The 24,723-nt window shown below is 41.3% G+C and overlaps 1 protein-coding gene across 1 annotated transcript; it reads right to left on the bottom strand.

Moving 5' to 3' along the window:
- Window positions 1-1,502: 1,502 nt before the first annotated feature.
- LOC106603786 (uncharacterized) lies at window positions 1,503-12,757 on the bottom strand. Its single transcript, XM_082969514.1, has 4 exons — window positions 12,497-12,757; window positions 5,900-5,952; window positions 5,492-5,580; window positions 1,503-2,636 (listed from the first exon to the last, which is right to left on the bottom strand). Exons 1-4 carry the CDS (start codon window positions 12,755-12,757, stop codon window positions 1,858-1,860), a joined length of 1,182 nt encoding a protein of 393 aa, XP_082825640.1. The 3' UTR covers window positions 1,503-1,857.
- Window positions 12,758-24,723: the final 11,966 nt, after the last annotated feature.

The raw sequence follows: 24,723 nt of genomic DNA, 5'->3' as shown, positions 1-24,723 counted from the left end.
GACAGAGCTGGTGTAACTGAGTCAGGTTTGTAGGCCTCCTTGCTCGCATACGCTTTTTCAGTTCTGCCCACAAATGTTCTATAGGATTGAGGTCAGGGCTTTGTATTGCCACTCCAATACCTTGACTTTGTTGTCCTTAAGCCATTTTGCCACAACTTTGGAAGTATGCTTGGGGTCATTGTCCATTTGGAAGATCCATTTGCGACCAAGCTTTAACTTCCTGACTGATGTCTTGAGATGTTGCTTCAATATATCCACGTAATTTTCCTCTCTCATGATGCCATCTATTTTGTGAAGTGCCATAGTCCCTCCTGCAGCAAAGCACCCACACAACATGATGCTGCCACCCCCGTGCTTCACGGTTGGGATGGTGTTCTTCGGCTTGCAAGCCTCCCCCTTTTTCCTCCAAACATAACGATGGTCATTATGGCCAAACAGTTCTATTTTTGTTTCATCAGACCAGAGGACATTTCTCCAGAAAATACAATCTTTGTCCCCATGTGCAGTTGCAAACCATAATCTAGGTTTTTTTATTGCGGTTTTGGAGCAGTGGCTTCTTCCTTGCTGAGCGGCCTTTCAGGTTATGTTAATATAGGACTCGTTCAACTGTGGATATAGATACTTTTGTACCGGTTTCCTCCAGCATCTTCACAAGGTCCTTTGCTGTTGTTCTGGGATTGATTTGCACTTTTCGCACCTAAGTACATTAATCTCTAGGAGACAGAACGCGTCTCCTTCCTGAGCGGTATGACGGCTGCATGGTCCCATGGTGTTTATACTTGCGTACTATTGTTTCTACAGATGAACATGGTACCTTCAGGTGTTTGGAAATTGCTCCGAAGGATGAACCAGACTTGTGGAGGTCTTCAATTTTTTTCATAGGTCTTGGCTGATTTCTTTAGATTTTCCCATGATGTCAAGCAAAGAGGCACTGAGTTTGAAGGTAGGCCTTGAAATACATCCACAGGTAAACCTCCAATTGACACAAATTATGTCAATTCGCCTAACAGAAGCTTCTAAAGCCATGACATCATTTTCTGGAATTTTCCAAGCTGTTTCAAGGCACAGTCAACTTAGTGTATGTAAACTTCTGACCCACTGGAATTGTGATAAAGTGAATTATAATTGAAATAATCTGTCTGTAAACAATTGTTGGAAAAATGACTTGTGTCATGCAGTAGATGTCCTAACCGACTTGCCAAAACTATAGTTTGTTAACAAGAAATTCGTGGAGTGGTTGAAAAACGAGTTTTAATGACTCCAACCTAACTATGTAAACTTCCGACTTCAACTGTATATACTGTATTCTATACTATTCTACGGTACCTTAATCACTTAACGTTTACATATCTGGCATTACTCATCTCATATGTATATACTGTATTCTATACTATTTTGTATCTTAGTTCCGCTCCTCTCTGACATCGCTCGTCTATATATGTACAGTTGAAGTCGGAAGTTTATGATTTCATTTACAAAATGAGAGCAGTGGTACAATAAAATATACTTAGCCCATTTACATGGAAATGTAGACTTAGGCCATTTATTTTGTGAAGTCAGCAAACAAATCCACAAACACAATCCACTATAATACATGCAGTAGGGAAAACACTGGAAAGTCAATACACATTAAGAGTCTCTGGGGACTACTGTCCCACCATGTATTGGGCCTGAACCTGTCCTATTGTTCAGCAGCAGCCTACATCCTTATCTCCTGTGTGTTTTATCTCATGTGTTCTCATGTTACCTAACTGATTAAAACTCAAAGGCTTCTCCTGTGTGTTCTCACATATCATTTAACGCTGTAAAACACTTTCCGCACTGGGAGCAGCAATAAGGCTTCTCCCGTGTGGCCTTTCAGGTGCAATAACTGGGTAAAACTATTTCCACACTGGGAGCAGTGGTAAGGCGTCTCCCCTGTGTGTGTATTCTCTCATGTGTTTTCAAGTTCCATAACTGGGCAAAACTCTTTCCACACTGGGAGCAGTTGTAAGGCTTTTCCCCTGTGTGTATTCTCTCATGTCGTTTCAGGGCCCCCACCTGGTTAAAACCCTTTCCACACTGGGAGCAGTGGTAAGGCTTCTCCCCTGTGTGTATTCTCTCATGTGTTTTCAGGCTACATAAGTGAGTAAAACTCGTTCCACACTGGGCGCAGTTGTAAGGCTTCTCCCCTGTGTGTATTCTCTCATGTCGTTTCAGGTCCCCTAACAGGTTAAAACCCTTTCCGCACAGGGAGCAGTGGTAAGCCTTCTCCCCTGTGTGTATTCTCTTGTGTGTTTTTAGGCCACATAAGTGGGTAAAACTCTTTCCACACTCGGAGCAGTGATACGGCTTTTCTCCTGTATGTATTCTTTCATGTATTTTCAGGTTTCTTAACTGGTTACAACCCCTCCCACACTTGGAGCAGTGGTAAAGTTTCTCCCCTGTGTGTATTCTTGCATGTTGTATCAGGTATCCTTTCTGGTTAAAACTCTTTCCACACTGGGAGCAGTGGTATGGCTTTTCTCCTGTATGTATTCTCTCATGTTGTTTCAGGTCCCGTAACTGGTTACAACACTTTCCACAGTGGGAGCACAGGTGTCGTCTTGATGGTTTGGACGTCTCTGGCTCTGGTTCCTGCGAGTCTGGTCTTTCTCCTGCCAAAGACAAAGTGTTCATTTAAATAGAGACCTGAATGAAACCTCCACATGATAAAACTGCCAACGAGGTTAAATCCTAATCAGATTCCTCAATAACAGTTTTAACAATCTTGGTGTGATTTTAAAACAAATGACGTTGTAGAGCTTCCTGATAATTACTGATAATATGTATATACTATATATAGTAAGTCTATATATGACATGTGAAAGAAAAAGTATTTTCATAAAAAAACTAAAATATTCACTATGACATCATATGTTCCTAAAACTGATAGTAACTATAATGAACAAAAATATAAACGCAACATGTAAAGTGTTGGTCCCATGTTTGATTAAATGAAATAAAAGGTCACATAATTTTTCCATACGTATACAAAGCTTATTTCTCTCAAATTCTGCACAAAAAGTACATCCCTGTTAGTCAACATTTATAATTTGCCAAGATAATCCATCCACCTGACAGGTGTGGCATATCAAGAAGCTGATTAAACAGCATTATCATTACACAGGTGCCCCTTGTGCTGGGGACAATGAAAGGCCGCTCTAAAATGTGCAGTTTTGTCACACAACACAATGCCACAGATGTCTCAGAGGGAGTGTGCAATTGGCATGCTGACTGCAGGAATGTCCATTGGAGCTGTTGCCAGGTAATTTAATGTGCAGTCGTGGCCAAAAGTTTTGAGAATGACACAAATATTAATTTTCACAAAGTCTGCTGCCTCAGTTTGTATGATGGCAATTTGCATATACTCCAGAATGTTATGAAGAGTGATCAGATGAATTGCAATTAATTGCAAAGTCCCTCTTTGCCATGCAAATGAACTGAATCCCCCAAAAACATTTCCAGTGCATTTCAGCCCTGCCACAAAGGACCAGCTGACATCATGTCAGTGATTCTTTCGTTAACACAGGTGTGAGTGTTGACAAGGACAAGGCTGATTGAGTTCGAAAAACAGACTGGAAGCTTCAAAAGGAGGGTGGTGCTTGGAATCCTTGTTCTTCCTCTGTCAATCATGGTTACCTGCAAGGAAACACGTGCCGTCATCGTTCCTTTTCACAAAAAGGGCTTCACAGGCAAGGATATTGCTGCCAGTAAGATTGCACCTAAATCAACCATTTATCGGATCATCAAGAACTTCAAGGAGAGTGGTTTAATTGTTGTGAAGGAGTCTTCAGGGCGCCCAAGAAAGTCCAGCAAGCACCAGGACCGTCTCTTAAAGTTGATTCAGCTGCGGGATCGGGGCACCACCAGTACAGGGCTTGCTCAGGAATGGCAGCAGGCAGGTGTGAGTGCATCTGCACGCACAGTGAGGCGAAGACTTTTGGAGGATGGCCTGGTGTCAAGATGGGCAGCAAAGAAGCCACTTCTGTCCAGGAAAAACATCAGGGACAGACTGATATTCTGCAAAAGGTACAGGGATTGGACTGCAGAGGACTGGGGTAAAGTCATTTTCTCTGATGAATCCCCTTTGCGATTGTTTGGGACATCTGGAAAAAAGCTTGTCCGGAGAAGACAAGGTGAGCGCTACCATCAGTCCGGTGTCATGCCAACAGTAAAGCATCCCGAGACCATTCATGTGAGGGGTTGCTTCTCAGCCAAGGGAGTGGGCTCACTCACAATGTTGCCAAAGAACACAGCCATGAATAAAGAATGGTACCAACACATCCTCCTAGAGCGACTTCTCCCAACCATTCAGAAAACAGTTTGGTGACGAACAATGCCTTTTCCAGCATGATGGAGCACCTTGCCATAAGGCAAAAGTGGCTCGGGGAACAAAGCATCGATATTTTGGGTCCATGGCCAGGAAACTCCCCAGACCTTAATCCCATTGAGAACTTGTGGTCAATCCTCAAGAGGCAGGTGGACAAACAAAAACTCACAAATTCTGCCAAACTCCAAGCATTGATTATGCAAGAATGGGCTGCCATCAGTCAGGATGTGGCCCAGAAGTTAATTGACAGCATGCCAGGGCGGATTGCAGAGGTCTTGAAAAAGAAGGGTCAACACTGCAAATATTGACTCTTTGCATCAACTTCATGTAATTGTCAATAAAAGCCTTTGACACTTATGAAATGCTTGTAATTATAGTAACATCTGACAAAAACACTGAAGGAGCAAACTTTGTGAAAATGTATATTTGTGTCATTCCCAAAACTTTTGGCCACAACTGTATAGTACAAGTCAAACGTTTGGACACACCTACTCATTCAAGGGTATTTCTTTATTTTTTATATATTTTCTACATTGTAGAATAATAGTGAAGACATCAAAACTATGAAAAACACATATGGAATTATGTAGTAACCAAAAAAGTGTTAAACAAATGAAAATATAGTTTAGATTCTTCAAAGTAGCCACCCTTTGCCTTTGCCAGCTTTAGATACTCTTGGCATTCTCTCAACCAGCTTCACCTGGAATGCTTGGCATTCAAACAGATATGTGCCATTTTTAACAAGTTCTGTAGATCAGATGTTAATGAAGCAATACAGACAAAATTGACAGACAAAATTGAAGTGTCTGGAGTTTTGTTTGCCTGTTCTAGAGTCTTGTAAAGATAGGGGTTTGACTGGCAATGTAACATCCATAACATTTTTAGGAACAGTTTTTGTAAAACATGAACCTTACATTGGATCATCCTGAAACTTTCTCTCTAAAGCTAACTTTCATCAAGGTTTTATATGGTCTATTGGCTTCTCTCTTTTCATAGGCAGAATCCTTTTTCAGTGTTATGATATTCATAACATCCATATCCACCAGTCTATCTTCATGTTAACTAACAGAACTCTGCTGGTTGTCCTGGTAACAGACACCAGATCTATTTTATTTGTTCGAACTAAACTACAGCACTTACTTTGATGTGTCAAATCTGATCCTTTCTTCCGTTCTCCTCCGCTCACAGTTCCATTCAGCCCCGTTTTTTTCCTGCAGTCCACAACGCTGCTGGGTTTTTCAGGTCAACAGTTTCCCATGTGTACAAAGAATGGTCCACCACCCTAACAGTGGTGGTCAGTGCCGTTTAAGATGAGGTAGGACGATTTGTTTTTTCATGAGCATGGCCTTAATTCTATTACAGCATATTGGATGACTGTCATTCATATTCCACTCACCCTGTTCAATGTAACAGCAATAGGTTTAGGCTACTACATGATACTCTAATTGTCCCTATACCTATCATGAGGTAGCAACATAGCCTATGAATTAAAGTTTATAATTTAGGTTAACACAGGTCGGGGGAAAAATTTTGCGGTGACAGACTGACACATGGACAGACAGTGACACATTCAATATCGTCTTGCACACTCTCGCCTGCATCTAGCCGAAATAGAGATATTACTGGACAAATTCAGGTATGTTTATCCCCGTTTTCTTCCGTTTAAGAAACGTTTGTCAACAGAATCGGCGGAATGAATACACCCCTGATCATGCATAAACACAGTTCACTTTCATTACAGCCACGTTGTGTTCCTTCTCGCATCTATGCACTCTCCTCTTATCACCTTTTCCCTTTGTTTCTGTACTTCAATGCACAACACATCAGCTGTATGTGACCAGGCGAAAAAACCTTTCCAAGCCAAACCATATCATAACTGAAACACAGAGATTACATTGTTTTGTCCATATTAGCTAAAATAACATTAACATCAGTCAACATAGCTAATAGAAATAACGTGTTAGTAAACCTGCTACAATCATGCAGTAACGTTACAGTGTACAGTCAGTTAGCAGTTTAGCATTTACATTGACGGTCCCGGTGGCAATACATTTGTCAAACGAAAAGCTTACCTTGACTTGGAAGAGTTCCAGTGTTGTGTTGGATAGTCATAGCCAGCTAGCTAACATAGCTTCCCTTTGTTTAAGCCAAGTGTTTGAGTAGGCTAAACTAGATAGCAGCATTTGCCAGCTAAGTAAGTGAAACTGAAAGTGGAAAATAGGTGACGAAATATCTCTCTCTCGCTTCTCCTTCATTTTGGAAGAAATTAATTTGTTCAAAACTGTTCAACTATTGTCTTTTTCTCTCTTTTAGTCAACTACTCACCACATGTTATGCACTGCAGTGCTATCTAGCTGTAGCTTATGCTTTCAGTACTAAATAAATTATCTGATCCTTTCATTGGTTGGACATCATGTCAGTTCATGCTGCAAGAGCTCTGATAGGTTGGAGGATGTCCTCCGGAAGTTGTCATAATAACTGTGTAAGTCTATGGAAGCCTTGAGAACCATAATCCTCCTAGGTTTTGTATTGAAGTCAATGTACCCAGAGGAGCATGCAAAATAGTATGTTTTAATCAATTATTTGGTGACGTGATTATATTTAGTAAAGTTTTATCTAAAAAGCACAACTTTTAAATATTTTACCATTTTTATTTTTCTGAAAATAACTGAGGATGATGGTTCTCCCCTTCCTCCTCAGAGGAGCCCCCACTGTACCCAAAGGACATCCAGCCAACTTGACACAATTGTGGGAAGCATTGGAGTCAACATGGGCCAGCATCCCTGTGGAACGCTTTCGACACCTTGTAGAGTCCATGCCCCGACCAATTGAGGCTGTTCTTAGGGGAAAAGGGGAGGGTCCAATTCCATATTAGGAAGTTGTTCCAAATGTTTGGTATAATCAGTGGATATATCGGCCATTTAGCAGACACTTTTATCCAAAGCGATTTGCAGTCATGTGTGCACACACTTTACATACGGGTGGTCCACTACCCTGGTTTAACAAGCACCATACTCTACCAACTGAGCTACAGGACCACAAGGAATGATCAAGGAAGGATGGAGATTTATTTTTAAAACACACACACACACACAGCCTGAGTTTGAAAAATATAATTTAATCAAAGACCGTGACATTGAAACTGACATACTCCATATTTAGTTCAAATAAATTGTTATTTGTCACATGCGCCGATTACATCAGGTTACAACATACCTTACCGTGAAATGCTGAATACAACCTTACTGTGAAGCCCTTAACCAACAATGCAGTTTTAAGAAAAATAAGAGTTAAGAAAATATTTAGTAAATAAACTAAAGAAAAAAAAGTAACACAATAAAAAAACAATGTGAAGGCTAGAACCTGGAGGTACCAGTACAGAGTCAATGTGGAGGCTATATACAGGGGGTACCAGTACAGTGTCAATGTGGAGGCTATATACAGGAGGTACCAGTACAGAGTCAATGTGGAGGCTGTATACAGGGGGTACCGGTACAGAGTCAATGTGGAGGCTATATACAGGGGGTACCAGTACAGTGTCAATGTGGAGGCTATATACAGGAGGTACCAGTACAGAGTCAATGTGGAGGCTATATACAGGGGGTACCGGTACAGAGTCAATGTGGAGGCTATATACAGGAGGTACCAGTACAGAGTCAATGTGGAGGCTATATACAGGGGGTACCAGTACAGTGTCAATGTGGAGGCTATATACAGGGGGTACCAGTACAGAGTCAATGTGGAGGCTATATACAGGGGGTACCGGTACAGAGTCAATGTGGAGGCTATATACGGAGGGTACCAGTACAGAGTCAATGTGGAGGCTATATACGGAGGGTACCAGTACAGAGTCAATGTGGAGGCTATATACAGGGGGTACCGGTACAGAGTCAATGTGGAGGCTGTATACAGGGGGTACCAGTACAGTGTCAATGTGGAGGCTATATACAGGGGGTACCGGTACAGAGTCAATGTGGAGGCTATATACAGGAGGTACCAGTACAGTGTCAATGTGGAGGCTATATACAGGGGGTACCGGTACAGAGTCAATGTGGAGGCTATATACAGGGGGTACCAGTACAGTGTCAATGTGGAGGCTATATACAGGAGGTACCAGTACAGAGTCAATGTGGAGGCTATATACAGGGGGTACCAGTACAGTGTCAATGTGGAGGCTATATACAGGAGGTACCAGTACAGAGTCAATGTGGAGGCTATATACAGGGGGTACCAGTACAGAGTCAATGTGGAGGCTATATACAGGGGGTACCAGTACAGAGTCAATGTGAAGGCTGTATACAGGAGGTACCAGTACAGAGTCAATGTGGAGGCTATATACAGGGGGTACCAGTACAGAGTCAATGTGGAGGCTATATACAGGGGGTACCAGTACAGAGTCAATGTGGAGGCTATATACAGGAGGTACCAGTACAGAGTCAATGTGGAGGCTATATACAGGGGGTACCGGTACAGAGTCAATGTGGAGGCTATATACGGAGGGTACCAGTACAGAGTCAATGTGGAGGCTATATACGGAGGGTACCAGTACAGAGTCAATGTGGAGGCTATATACAGGGGGTACCGGTACAGAGTCAATGTGGAGGCTGTATACAGGGGGTACCAGTACAGTGTCAATGTGGAGGCTATATACAGGGGGTACCGGTACAGAGTCAATGTGGAGGCTATATACAGGAGGTACCAGTACAGTGTCAATGTGGAGGCTATATACAGGGGGTACCGGTACAGAGTCAATGTGGAGGCTATATACAGGGGGTACCAGTACAGTGTCAATGTGGAGGCTATATACAGGAGGTACCAGTACAGAGTCAATGTGGAGGCTATATACAGGGGGTACCAGTACAGTGTCAATGTGGAGGCTATATACAGGAGGTACCAGTACAGAGTCAATGTGGAGGCTATATACAGGGGGTACCAGTACAGAGTCAATGTGGAGGCTATATACAGGGGGTACCAGTACAGAGTCAATGTGAAGGCTGTATACAGGAGGTACCAGTACAGAGTCAATGTGGAGGCTATATACAGGGGGTACCAGTACAGAGTCAATGTGGAGGCTATATACAGGGGGTACCAGTACAGAGTCAATGTGGAGGCTATATACAGGAGGTACCAGTACAGAGTCAATGTGGAGGCTATATACAGGGGGTACCAGTACAGAGTCAATGTGGAGGCTATATACAGGGGGTACCAGTACAGAGTCAATGTGGAGGCTATATACAGGAGGTACCAGTACAGAGTCAATGTGGAGGCTATATACAGGAGGTACCAGTACAGAGTCAATGTGGAGGCTATATACAGGAGGTACCAGTACAGTGTCAATGTGGAGGCTATATACAGAAGGTACCAGTACAGAGTCAATGTGGAGGCTATATACAGGAGGTACCAGTACAGTGTCAATGTGGAGGCTATATACAGGAGGTACCAGTACAGAGTCAATGTGGAGGCTATATACAGGAGGTACCAGTACAGTGTCAATGTGGAGGCTATATACAGGAGGTACCAGTACAGAGTCAATGTGGAGGCTATATACAGGAGGTACCAGTACAGTGTCAATGTGGAGGCTATATACAGGAGGTACCAGTACAGAGTCAATGTGGAGGCTATATACAGGAGGTACCAGTACAGTGTCAATGTGGAGGCTATATACAGGAGGTACCAGTACAGAGTCAATGTGGAGGCTATATACAGGAGGTACCAGTACAGAGTCAATGTGGAGGCTATATACAGGAGGTACCAGTACAGTGTCAATGTGGAGGCTATATACAGGAGGTACCAGTACAGTGTCAATGTGGAGGCTATATACAGGAGGTACCAGTACAGAGTCAATGTGGAGGCTATATACAGGAGGTACCAGTACAGTGTCAATGTGGAGGCTATATACAGGAGGTACCAGTACAGTGTCAATGTGGAGGCTATATACAGGAGGTACCAGTACAGAGTCAATGTGGAGGCTATATACAGGAGGTACCAGTACAGAGTCAATGTGGAGGCTATATACAGGAGGTACCAGTACAGAGTCAATGTGGAGGCTATATACAGGAGGTACCAGTACAGAGTCAATGTGGAGGCTATATACAGGAGGTACCAGTACAGTGTCAATGTGGAGGCTATATACAGGAGGTACCAGTACAGTGTCAATGTGGAGGCTATATACAGGAGGTACCAGTACAGTGTCAATGTGGAGGCTATATACAGGAGGTACCAGTACAGTGTCAATGTGGAGGCTATATACAGGAGGTACCAGTACAGTGTCAATGTGGAGGCTATATACAGGAGGTACCAGTACAGAGTCAATGTGGAGGCTATATACGGAGGGTAACGGTACAGAGTCAACGTGGAGGCTATATACAGGGGGTACCAGTACAGAGTCAATGTGGAGGCTATATACAGGGGGTACCGGTGCAGTGTCAATGTGGAGGCTATATACAGGGGGTAACGGTACAGAGTCAATGTACTGAGGTACAGGTTAGGAGCAGGTGTTGTTATAAAAAACATGCAGCTTTATACAATTTGATTTAATGTGGCTTAATGACCAAAAGCACAATTCTATTTTTGTAAAAAAAAAAACATGAGACAAGTGTACGAGCATATGTGTGTTCTCTCATGAACTTTAAGTAGCCTATATTTGATGTGATATATTCCTTTCGTGACAGGATTGTGTCACGGCACAGATCTGGGGAAGTGGACCAAAGCATTTCTGCAGCATTGAATGTCCCAAAGAACACAGTGGCCTCCATCATTCTTAAATGGAAAGCTTGGAAGTTTGGAACCACCAAGACTCTTCCTTGTGCTAGCCGCCTGGCCAAACTGAACAATCAGGGGAGAAGGGCCTTGGTCAGGGAGGTGACCAAGAATCCGATGGTCACTCTGACAGAGCTCAAGAGTTCCTCTGTGGAGATGGGAGAACCTTCTAGAAGGACAACCATCTCTGCAGCACTCCACCAATTTGGACTTTTTGGTAGAGTGGCCAGACGGAAGCCACTTCTCAGTAAAAGGAACATGAAAGCATGTTTGGAGTTTGCCAAAAGGCACCTAAAGGACTCTCAGACCATGAGAAACAAGATTCTCTGGTCTGATGAAACCAAGATTGAACTCTTTGGCCTGAATGCCAAGCGTCAGGTCTGGAGGAGACCCGGCACCATCCCTAAAGCATGGTGGTAGCAGCATCTTGGTGTGGGGATGTTTTTCAGCTGCAGGGACTGGGAGACTAGTCAGGATCGAGGGAAAGATGAACAGAGCAAAGTACAGAGAGATAATTGATGAAAACCTGCTCAAGAGCATTCAGGACCTCAGACTGGGACAAAGATTTACCTTCCAACAGGACAATGACACTAAGCACAGAGCAAAGACAACATAGAAGTGGCTTTGGGACAAGTTTCTGAATGTCCTTGAATGGCCCAGCCAGAGCCTGGATTTGAACCCGATCGAACAACTCTGAAGAAATCCTGAAAATAGCTGTGCAGCGACGCTCTCCATTCAACCTGACAGATCTCGAGAGGATCTGCAGAGAAGAATGGGAGAAACTCCACAAGTACAGGTGTGTCATACCCAAGGCGGCTTGAGGCTGTAATCACTGCCAAAGGTGCTTCAACAAAGTACTGTGTAAAGTTTCTGAATACTTATTTAAATGTGATATTTCAGTTTTAATTTTAAAATGCATTTGCAAACATTTCTAAAATCCTGTTTTTGCTTCTTCATTATAGGGTGTTGTTGTGCAGATTCATGAGGAAAACCTCCCAATTTACTAAATTTTAGAATATTCCAGTAAATTCAGGAAGTAAACTGAAAATTCAAATTCTCTTCTATGGTTTTCAATTAGGAAAATGTGGAATTGGAATTGGGTTTACTTTCTGAATTGACTGGAATTTAAATGGAATTGACTCCAACCCTGGTTTTACTACAAAGCTGTCAACGTAATCATTTAGTCAATCGATGTTATAATGCATAATGCTCACAGATGTGCTTGTTCTCATTGAGTACATTTTCTAATTGAATAAAACAGAATTAAACAAATAAAATGTATTATGCACCTGAATAACTTCAACAATCTGGTTGATTCTCTACTCAACAACACTGACTGTGAATCAATCTGGTTGATTCTCTGGTTGATTCTCTGCTCAACAATACTGGCTGTGAATCAATCTGGTTGATTCTCTGCTCAACAACACTGATCGCGTCAAACTTTGCTGTGTGTCCAAGGCTGTCACTTCTGTCATCAGTTGCCATCACCAGTGCTGCACCTTTGTCCTTGAGAGACTGGATGATGGCTGCCTGCTCCCTCTTCCGTAGTGAGAACACTTCTGGCTCAACATGGGCTTCTGAGAGACTGGATGACGGCTGCTTGCTCCCTCTTCCATAGTGAGAACACTGCTGGCTCAACATGGGCATCCTGGTGATGAAAGAAAGTGTGACGGTCAATGGTAGCCACTCCCATTGTGTGAAGCAGTTGTAGTCTTTGTTGGCATGTATCCAGACACCAGAATGGCAGTAGAAAGGAGCCTGTTCCCCGCATGGTTCCTCACAATCATTGGCTGCCTCGACCACTCCCCCACCTGACCACAGGACCAGCACTACTGTCTGACCTTCATTCCTACAGCCTTCATCACCGTCCTTGGTGTCTCTTCGCCGAGTAAGTAAAGCTAGTATAAGAAACCTGTCCCATTCTACTTGCCTATTATCTTTGTTTAGAAATAGTCATGTGTGACTTACTGAAGTATTTAGAAATATAGAAATAGTAGAACGAGCAATGTCAGTGTCTGGAATATAAATATATATACAGTTAGTTTACAATGTATATGATGGTGTGTATAGACACTATAGACTGTAAATGAATATAAAAGGTGTGTACAGCAGTAATTATATGTTAGGATAATTTGTATGTTTTAGGATAATGACTTAAGTGTTCCGCTCTGAAATTGTAGGATATGGGGTAATGTTTGATTATTATGAGAAGATAAAACCAGGATGTGTCGATCTGTTAGTGTTGTAATATTATGATGTTATATTCTTTAGTAAAGATGTCAATATATGATGAATGAAATGAATGTTTGAAGAGGTGATTCCGTGATAATCATTCATTATGTATTGGGAGGTAATGCAGCGATCATTACTTTTGGTTTTGAAGAGGTGATTCAGTGATAATCATTCATTATATATTGGGAGGTAATGCAGCGATCATTACTTTTGAAGAGGTGATTCAGTGTTAATCATCTGTTTTATTTTGGGTAGTAAAGACTAGTTATTTTTTATTTTTGTAGAGGTACCCAGCGAATGAGTTGAGTTGGTTATGAATAATGGTAATTTTGTGTGAAATTTACCAAGTGAATGAATTGAGTTGTTTATGTATAGTGCGTTGTGTATGTTTCATTGTTTGTTTGTCTGTGGATTATGGCGGGAGTTATTGGGTAATGGCCTAATAGTGGAATACAAAGTTAGGAGTAGGACAGAAATTATTCTAATAAAAGATTGAACGTATTTGTTAGTGACAATTTCCTACCATAGGACAGCATTGGAAATGTACAACCCCTTCGTATATCAGTAAGATAATTATAAAGACATTCTGTAGACAATAAAAAATAAAATAAAAAATAATTAAACAAATATTTTGTAATCCTATCACCACCACTGGTGATAACACTGTTGTATAACATATAACTATTACTCTACACCCTTAAGAAAGAAAGATAGGAATTGAAGTTTACCATGTGGTTTTCTCTCTGAGGCCTGTGTGTGAAATATATTTGAGTCTAAGTAGAACCATTTACTATAGCCTGGATCAAGTGAGAGTAGAATTAGAATTACATTGTCACCCACTGTTAGTTAACACACACTGAAAGAAGATAGAGGAGAAGTTATATAGGCATATTCCTACATATTACACCCACTTTAGGATAACCTTCTAGAAAAACACGACACGCAGACAATCTAAATAAAAAGCCGCAGCACCATGGCACAGTCACATCAGAATGAGGAGATCGGAGCAATGAAGCCTGTCACGCCTGTTGAAAGAATGCAAAATAAGTATCCTACTGTGGAATTTACAGTCACTTTTAAGAAATTGCATGTCTGGACTGAGATGGCAGGAGAAAATAGATATCCGATAGCTGTTTCATTCAACAAGAATAGGTTGGATTTTAGTCAAGGAGATAATTCAGACAAGAAAAATGGACAAAAAGAAGATGATAGAAAATAGTACTCTTGTATCAGAAACTGTGATTGAAATGATGTTGCTGGAAGGACAGATCTTCATGAACAAGGCTACCGTGACCAAACTAAAACTAGAGAGAACAATAGAATGCGGAAAGAAAGAACTGAGTCAAGACAGAGACAGAACAGGTGTACTCCCCACTGTGGCACCCCCATAGAGACTGCCAGAGGTCCGGCCAATAAGAATGTGGTGATTGACAGAGTCGAAAACCTTGGCTAGGTCGATGAATACAGCTGCACACTATTGTCTCTTATCGATGGCGGTTATGATATCGTTTAGGTCCTTGAGCGTGGCTGAGGTGCACCCATGACCAGCTCAGAAACCAGATTGCATAGTGGAGAAGGTACGGTGGGATTCGAAATGGTTGGTGATCTGTTTGTTAACTTGGCTTTCGAAGACCTTAGAAAGGCAGGGTAGAATAGATATGGGTCTGTAGCAGTTTGGGTCTAGAGTGTCTCCCTCTTTAAAGAGGGGGATGATGATAGAATAATTTGTATGTTTTAGAATAATGGTTAAAGTGTTCCACTCTGAAATTGTATGATTGTGTGAAATGTTTGAGAATCATGAGAAGATAAAACGAGGATGTGTGTAGATCTGTTAGAATTTTAATACTAGGGTATTATATTCTTTAGTAAAGATGTAAGCAGAGTGAAGTTGTAGAGTAGATAATAGAAAATCATTAGAGGTTTTCAAACCAAGAGGGCCCCACCGGGGGAGATGGAGGTGAAAGCCTTGAAGGATGGGACAAAATGTATGGTTCTTTGTGGTTAGTGGAAAAGTACTGGTTGTTTGAGAAAGGAGTGGTCTAAAGATAGGAATGTGTGTGTGTGTATTATAAAAGGACTGGGTCGTCATTTTTGACTTTAGAGCTCTCATGAATACAGATCAACGAACCTTTAATAAAATCTGAGACTTTGCCCAATTATTATTGATCCCAGGGTCTTACAAACCTCGGGAAATTGGTCAAAGATTAAATGATTGTATAATTAACATTATTGGGATTGAAAATTCTCGTGACAGATGACCGCGGCAACTTTTCAATCAGACAATAAGAAAGAGAGGTTGAACAGGCTAGTAATAGGGGTTGCAACAATTTCGGCAGATCATTTTAGAAAGAGAGGTTCCAGATTGTATAGCCCGGCTGATTTGTAGGGGTACAGATATTGCAGCTCTTTCAGAACATCAGCTATCTGGATTTGGGTGAAGGAGAAATGGGGGAAGCTTGGGCAAGTTGCTGTGGGGGGTACAGGGCTGTTGACCGGGGTATGGGTAGCCAGGTGGAAAGCATGGCCAGCGTAGAAAAATACTCATAGAAATTCTCAATTATCTTGGATTTATCGGTGGTGACAGTGTTTCCTAGCCTCAGTGCAGTGGGCAGCTGGGAGGAGGTGCTCTTATTCTCCATGGACTTTACAGTGTCCCAGAACTTTTTTGAGTTTGTGCTACAGGATGCAAATTTCTGTTTGAAAAAGCTAGCCTTTGCTTTCCTAACTGCCTGTGTATATTGGTTCCTAACTTCCCTGAAAAGTAGCTTATTATGGGGGCTATTCGATGCTAATGCAGTATGCCACAGGATGTTTTTGTGCTTGTCAAGGGCAGTCAGGTCTGGAGAGAACCAAGGTCTATATCTGTTCCTGGTTCAATTGTTTTTGAATGGGGCATGCTTATTTAAGATGGTGAGGAAAGCACTTTTAAAGAATAACCAGGCATCCTCTACTGATGGGATGAGGTCAGTCTCCTTCCAGGATACCCGGGCCAGGTCGATTAGAAAGGCCTGCTCGCTGAAGTGATTTAGGGAGCGTTTGACAGTGATGAGGGGTGGTCGTTTGACCGCAGACCCATTACGGATGCAGGCAATGAGGCAGTGATCGCTGACATCTTGGTTGAAAACAGTAGAGGTGTATTTGGAGGGCAAGTTGGTTAGGATGATATCTATGAGGATGCCCGTGTTTACGGATTTGGGGTTGCACCTGGTAAGTTCATTGATAATTTGTTTGAGATTGAGGGCATCAAGCTTAGATTGTAGGATGGCCGGGGTGTTAAGCATGTCCCAGTTTAGGTCACCTAACAGCACGAGCTCTGAAGATAGATTGGGGCAATCAATTCACATATGGTGTCCAGGGCAAAGCTGTGGGCAGAGGGTGGTCTATAGCAAACGGCAAAGGTGAGAGACTTGTTTCTGGAAAGGTCGATTTTTTTAAGTATAAGCTTAAATTGTTTGGGCACAGACCTGGATAGTAAGACAGAACTCTGCAGGCTATCTCTGCAGTAGATTGCAACTCCGCCCCCTTTGGCAGTTCTATCTTGTCGGAAAATGTTATAGTTGGGGTTTTAGGCTGGGTTTCTGTATAGACGTTAAGCTGTCTTTTAAAATACATATTGATGAGTTAGTTAATTAAGATGCTGAGTTTAAAAAGGGTCTTCTTCTATAGAAATAGGTCAGTCCTCTTGCTTAATAGTACAAAGCAGATCATTCAATCGATGTTCTTACTGGTCCTAGACTGTGGTGACATCATCTATATGAATGCAGCTGCCACTTCATTAAATCCATTAGATGCATTTGACCATAGTGTACTTTGTTTTATTATGGGTACAGGTTCAGTACACATCCCTGTATTCTCCATCAGGAAGTAGGCTGACCCTCTTTGTGGTCACGTAGTTCCATTCATTGCTCTCTTTGCATTTATAAATCTCTTTGACAGTAACTCCCTCTGTAGCCAACATCTAAAATAACCGTTAGAGGTAAGAGTTGTTGTTATCATACACAGTCTCAGGGATGGCTAGCTCTGGGAATTCCTTTGGTCTGTACAGAATTAGGTAAATCAGCTCTTTGCACCTTACTTGTGGAGTAATCTCCAAACTTCTCTAAAAGTTTGTTTTGGTGACTCTAGGTTAATTCAGACTGCTGAGTGGTTTCCAAAAAGTTATTACCCCCCTAAACCAGAATGTTAAATGACCATTATGATCTTTTGTACCACTATTACTTTGGGTTTCTAATCCCCCCTCTGTCAAAATCCACACTGTGAACACATCTTTAACATTCATGAACCTTCACCATCTTCATCCCTAAACTAGCAACTTTAACTATTGTCTATTGTGTTAGCGGACCAAGTCATTTGGTGTCACTCTAAAGCGGAAAGGTGGAATAAATGAGTCAAGAGTAGGTTCTTGATTCAACACAGTTCTCTATTGAGGGATTTCTGACAATACAAACACTCCAACACAGTCAATGAGAATCTCCAAAGGAACAACATACATCTTCTTCTTTAGGTGACACAGGATCACATTACGATTATCTTCAAACTATAACAACAATCACATATTCGTCACCGTCTTAATGGATCTTCTTGGATAGCACCTCTCTCTCCGTAGCCGTTCTCCAGAGATAGTTTATCTTTCTCCCCTCTTGCTGGTTCCATCCTCTCTCTTGTAGGGGAAAGAGAATATCTCATTAGTAGATATGCCTTGTTGGGCTACTATCCGTGAGCCCAGCCTGCCCTCTGGTGGTCCTTCCACAATTGTTATTCTCAATTACCTTCCTGGCCATATGAAAGCCTAGCTAAATACAGTGTTGTTATGTCTTTGATTCTGCAAACATTTGTTTATTAAATTATATTTCTCATTAAGAATAATGTTGTTTTAATTCTATATGGGTCACGCCTTGCTTTGGTCATGTGTTCCCTTTTGGGTCAATGATTTTAATTAGAATATAGCAATGATGCTCTCTCCTCAATCACTTACAGTTTCTTTGGAAAGTATTCAGACCCCTTGACTTTTTTCACATTTTGTTACATTACAGCCTTATTCTAAAATGGATTCAATTAAACAATTTCCTCACAATCTACACACAATACCCCATAATGATGAAGCGATAAAAGGCTTTTAGACATTTTTGCAAATGTATTAAAAACAAAAAAATGTAAACCTTATTTACGTAAGTATTCAGACCCTTTGATATGAGACTCGAAATTGAGCTCAGGTGCATCCTGTTTCCATTGATCATCCTTGAGATGTTTCTACAACTTGATTGGAGTCCACTTGTGGTAAATGCAATTATTATTGGGTATTGTGTGTAGATTGATGAGGAACAAATGTAATTTCATACATTTTAGAATAAGGCTATAACATAACAAAATGTGGAAAAAGTCATGGTGTCTGAACTGTACAAACATCACATTAGGATTGAACTCACTTTCAAAAAGCTCCATGAGGAAGAAAGGATTCCCAGATGATCTTTTAGATGTTCTGTCTTCAGGATGTTCTGGGTTGATGGCTGTTGGAGAGGGGAGGGGCAGTTGAGTGAGCTGGGGAGTTTATTCTTCTTGGAAGATATTTTGTGTTATAAACGTACTTTAATTTGAAGAGTTTTTTGACCATTCGGAGACCTAATCTCAAACACTCATGAAACATGAGAAAAATGTAGTCTACACTAAAGAATATGAATTTGATCAGAAAAAATGTTTTTGACAGTTTTTTTTTAAATATTGTTTTTTATTATTATTATTATTATTATTATTATAATTATTTTATTTTAACCTTTATTTAACTAGGCAAGTCAGTGAAGAACAAATTCTTATTTTCAATGACGGCCTAGGAACAGTTGGTTAACTGCCTTGTTCAGGGGCAGAATGACAGATTGCATGAAAATAAAGATGTTTAAAAAATGGACACTATAGGGGACACCTAAGCCTTGTTATGGATAAATGTTTATAAAGATAGACTGCTATTAGATATCTGCTCCATTTTTGGGGCACATGTTGACAAGATGTTGGGGAATCACTGGAGGGGGATATTGACACACTGAGCATCTCAGTGTACAGCTCAATAAACACAATAGGCATTTTGTTACATTTCAGTCTTCAGTGATATATTTGAAGTGTCATATTGGGATGTAAACTCAAACATGAATACATTTGAACTACACTGCTCAAAAAAATAAAGGGAACACTTAAACAACACAATGTAACTCCAAGTCAATCTCACTTCTGTGAAATCAAACTGTCCACTTAGGAAGCAACACTGATTGACAATAAATGTCACATGCTGTTGTGCAAATGGAATAGACAACAGGTGGAAATTATAGGCAATTAGCAAGACACCCCCAATAAAGGAGTGGTTCTGCAGGTGGGGACCACAGACCACTTCTCAGTTCCTATGCTTCCTGGCTGATGTTTTGGTCACTTTTGAATGCTGGCGGTGCTTTCACTCTAGTGGTAGCATGAGACGGAGTCTACAACCCACACAAGTGGGTCAGGTAGTGCAGCTCATCCAGGATGGCACATCAATGCGAGCTGTGGCAAGAAGGTTTGCTGTGTCTGTCAGCGTAGTGTCCAGAGCATGGAGGCGCTACCAGGAGACAGTCCAGTACATCAGGAGACGTGGAGGAGGCCGTAGGAGGGCAACAACCCAGCAGCAGGACCGCTACCTCTGCCTTTGTGCAAGGAGGAGCAGGAGAAGCACTACCAGAGCCCTGCAAAATGACCTCCAACAGGCCACAAATGTGCATGTGTCTGCTCAAACGGTCAGAAACAGACTCCATGAGGGTGGTATGAGGGCCCGACGTCCACAGGTGGGGGTTGTGCTTACAGCCCAACACCGTGCAGGACGTTTGGCATTTGCCAGAGAACACCAAGATTGGCAAATTCGCCACTGGCGCCCTGTGCTCTTCACAGATGAAAGCAGGTTCACACTGAGCACGTGACAGAGTCTGGAGACGCCGTGGAGAAAAAAAAAGGGCACCCCCCCATAAAAAGATCCTGCAACAGAAAGCTGCACAATATGTTGTGGAAAGTATTTTGTTAACCATGACTATATCCAACCCAACTCCATGTGTTGCCACTATCATGTATCCTACCATGACTATATCCAACCCAACTCCATGTGTTTCCACTATCATGAATCCTACCATGACTATATCCAACCCAACTCAATGTGTTGCCACTATCATGTATCCTACCATGACTATATCCAACCCAACTCCATGTGTTTCCACTATCATGTATCCTACCATGATTATATCCAACCCTACTCCATGTGTTTCCACTATCATGTATCCTACCGTGACTATATCAAACCCTACTCCATGTGTTTCCACTATCATGTATCCTTCCCATGATTATATCAAACCCTACTCCATGTGTTTCACCTATCATGTATCCTACCATGACTATATCCAACCCTACTCCATGTGTTTCCACTATCATGTATCCTACCATGATTATATCCAACCCTACTCCATGTGTTTCCATTATCATGTATCCTACCATGACTATATAAATGTAATCTGTTTTTCTGTTTTTCTCTCTAAATCACACTGTTAATAGAAAAACAACAACATTGGATGTTCTAAGTCCACAACAATACTTAAACCACATCAGGAGACCACTTTTGAAGTCTGAAAAAAATCTAAGACATTTTCATTGTTGGGTGTAGATACCCTTTAATTCAAGTGGCACCAGCAAGAGCCTTGCTTGGTTAGTGGTGTCTCTGTAGCACACATGTGATTGCAGAGTCTGCTGAACAAATCACAACTGGATTGATGCAAATAATCATGATGTCATTCTGTCAGGTAGGCATAAAGTTCACCTCATCTAATATAACAGGCTTTTAAAATTGGTTCATAATTTCTACTTAAAATATCAAAGGGACGTAAAAGGCACCCATTTTGTGGAAATTACCCTTTTTGTGGAAATGACCCTTTACATTTGCAACACAAACAATATTTTACAAAATCATGATGAAAGTGGCCATTTTAGACATATTCATGCCTCTTGATTGCAATAGACGGTCATAATTTTTCCGTCTGTTTGCTGTTCTCGTTCACACAGGAGAGAGACATGACTATCATGGATCCTCTGGGGAGCATCAACAACATCCTGATGCTGACGAGGCAGAGAAGTGTCTCTCCAGATCAGAACACCAGATTGTACAGCTTGGTCTGGTCTAGCATACAGCTTGCTCTATCAGGGTCTGGGCTGGGTTTCTGTAAAGCACTTCATGACAACAGTGGCATCAGCATCCATAATGATATGTGTCTGTGCCCCCTCTTTATGATTACCAGGACAACGCCCTTCCTCCCTCCCGGAGTCCCCGTGTCGTGCCTCTCCCAGTAGCGCCTTACTGCTGGGTATGAAGAGGTTGTCTGTGCTGCTGGTGGACTGCAGGAAAACAACGGGGCTGAGTGGAACTGTGAGAGGAGGAGAAGATAAGAAAGGATCAGATTTGACACATCAAAGTGCTGTGGTTTAGTTTGAACAAATACAATAGATCTGCCCACTGGTATCTGTTACCAGGACAACCAGCAGAGTTCTGTTAGTTGACATGAAGATAGACTGGTGGATATGGATGTTATGAATATCATAACACTGAAAAAGGATTCTGCCAATGAAAAGAGAGAAACCAATAGACCATATAAAACCTTCATGAAAGTTAGCTTTAGAGAGACATTTTCAAGATGATCTGATGCTAGGTGCATATTTTACAAAAACTTTCCCTAAAAACATTGTGGATGTTACATTGCCTGTCCCAGTCAACCCCCTATCTTTACAAGACTCTAGAAGAGGCAGACTAAACTCCAGACACTTCAATGTGGTCTGTATTGCTTCATTAACGTCTGATAAACAGAACTTGTTAAACATGCAAAATGTACAGTTGTAGTTGGAAGTTTACATACACCTTAGCCAAATACATGTAAACTCAGTTTTTCACAATTCCTGACATTTAATCCTAGTAAAATTCCCTGTCTTAGTTCTGTTAGGATCAGCACTTTATTTTAAGAATGTGAAATGTCAGAATAATAGCAGAGTTATTTAGGCTTTTATTTCTTCCATTACATCCCAGTGGGTCAGAAGTTTACATGCACTCAATTAGTATTTGGTAGAATTGCCTTTGAATTGTTTAACTTGGGTCAAATGTTTCAGGTAGCCTTCCACAAGCTTCCCACAATAAGTTGGGTGAATCTTGGCCCATTCCTCCTGACAGAGCTGGTGTAACTGAGTCAGGTTTGTAGGCCTCCTTGCTCGCACACGCTTTTTCAGTTCTGCCCACACATTTTCTATAGGATTAAGGTCACGGCTTTGTAATGACCACTCCAATACCTTGACTTTGTTGTCCTTAAGCCATTTTTCCACAACTGTGGAAGTATGCTTGGCGTCATTGTCCATTTAGAAGACCCATTTGCGACCAAGCTTTAACTTCCTGACTGATGTCTTGAGATGTTGCTTCAATATATCCACATAATTTCCCTTCCTCATGATGCCATCTATTTTGTGAAGTGCTCCAGTCCCTCCTGCAGCAAACACCCCACAACATGATGCTGCCACACGTGTGCATCATGGTTGGGATGGTGTTCTTCGGCTTGCAAGCCTCCCCCTTTTTCCTCAGAACATAACGATGGACATTATGGCCAAACAGTTCTATTTTTGCTTCATCAGACCAGAGGACATTTCTCCAAAAAGTACGATCTTTGCGGTATGACGGCTGTGTGGTTCCATGGTGTTTATACTTGCATACTATTGTTTGTACAGATGAACGTGGTACCTTCAGGCATTTGGAAATTGCTCCCAATGATGAACCAGACGTGTGGAGGTCTACATTCTTTTATCTGAGGTCTTGGCTGATTTCTTTTGATTTTCCCATAATGTCTAGTAAAGAGGCACTGAGTTTGAAGGTAGGCCTTGAAGTACATCCACAGGTACACTTCCAATTGGCTCAAATGATGTCAATTAGCCTATCAGAAGCTTCGAAAGCTATGACATAATTATCTTGAATTTTCAAAGGCTGTTTAAAGGCACAGTCAACTTAGTGTATGTAAACTTCTGACCCACTGGAATTGTGATAAAGTGAATTATAAGTGAAATAATCTGTCTGCAAACAATTGTTGGAAAAATGACTTGTGTCATGCACAAGTAGATGTCCTAACCGACTTGCCAAAACTATAGTTTCATAACAAGAAATGTGTGGAGTGGTTGAAAAACGAGTTTTACTAACTCCAACCTAAGTGTATGTAAACTTCGACTTCAACTGTATATACTGTATACTGTATCCTTCACTATCTGTTCTTTACTATATATTGCATCTTAGCCGCTCTGTTACTGCTCATCCATATATTTTATATATTCTTATCCCATTCCTTTACTAGATTGTGTGAATTAGGTTTTGTTGTGGAATTGCTAGATATTACCCGTTAGATACTGCTGCACTGTCGGATCTAGAAGCACAAGCATTTCGCTACACTCACAATAACATCTGCTAACCATGTGTATGTGACCAATAACATGTGATTTGATTTGATTTCAACAAAACAAATCCATGTGATTATGTTTGATCAATGTGGAAAACGGATTGGATTTGTAAAAATCCATCTACATAAGGTATTTTTATTAATTTTCACACAACTGGCACCCTAAATCCAGTGACTGGTGACATTTTGTGTTTCAACCAACTTGCAACCTAAATCCGACTCAAACAAATGTAACTAGAAACTAAACGTTGAACTGACGTCTGTGCCGTGGGCTGGTTTGAATAAGCGGCAGATGTTGGATCAATATCCACCTTAGTAGCTAAGTTTCCGTGCAATTTGCGACAGATTTTCATGTGAATATTCTCAAATCTGCATAAAACAATACATGCATTTTCCCACCGGAAAACAGATTTGTTGCGGATAAAGTCTGCGTGATGACGTAGTCCACGGGAACAAATGTTTCTGCTGTTGAATTCCCATGTACTGAATGAAAAATGCAAGTTAAATGGGATTTCACCGCATTTTCAACTCTACTGATGGTTTTGAAAAACCGTTGCGTTAAATAGAAAACGTTCTCTTGTCCCGTGCACTGTAGCCAACAGCTCACAGATACAGTGCGGGTAGGCTACCTACATGAGATTATTGTGGATAAGAGCGATATTATTTTATTTGTCAAATGGCAACCAAGCATCGATCATCATGTCACCAGAATAGGACCATCAAAATTTATTGGAAAGGAGCATCAAGCTCATCACCTGCACTTTCATTTTTAAAAATTGTGATGACGGAAAAACATAATTTAATCAATTTTAGAATAAGACTGTAACGTGACAAAATTTGGAAAAAGTCAAGGCGTCTGAATACTTTCCGAATGCTGTCCTCTCCAAATTTAGCTGTATTTTATTG

This window comes from Salmo salar, chromosome 02 (genome assembly GCF_965601325.2).
Source record: "Salmo salar chromosome 02, fSalSal1, whole genome shotgun sequence".
Taxonomy (NCBI): domain Eukaryota; kingdom Metazoa; phylum Chordata; class Actinopteri; order Salmoniformes; family Salmonidae; genus Salmo; species Salmo salar.
This window is presented reverse-complemented; position numbering and strand designations above follow the sequence as displayed.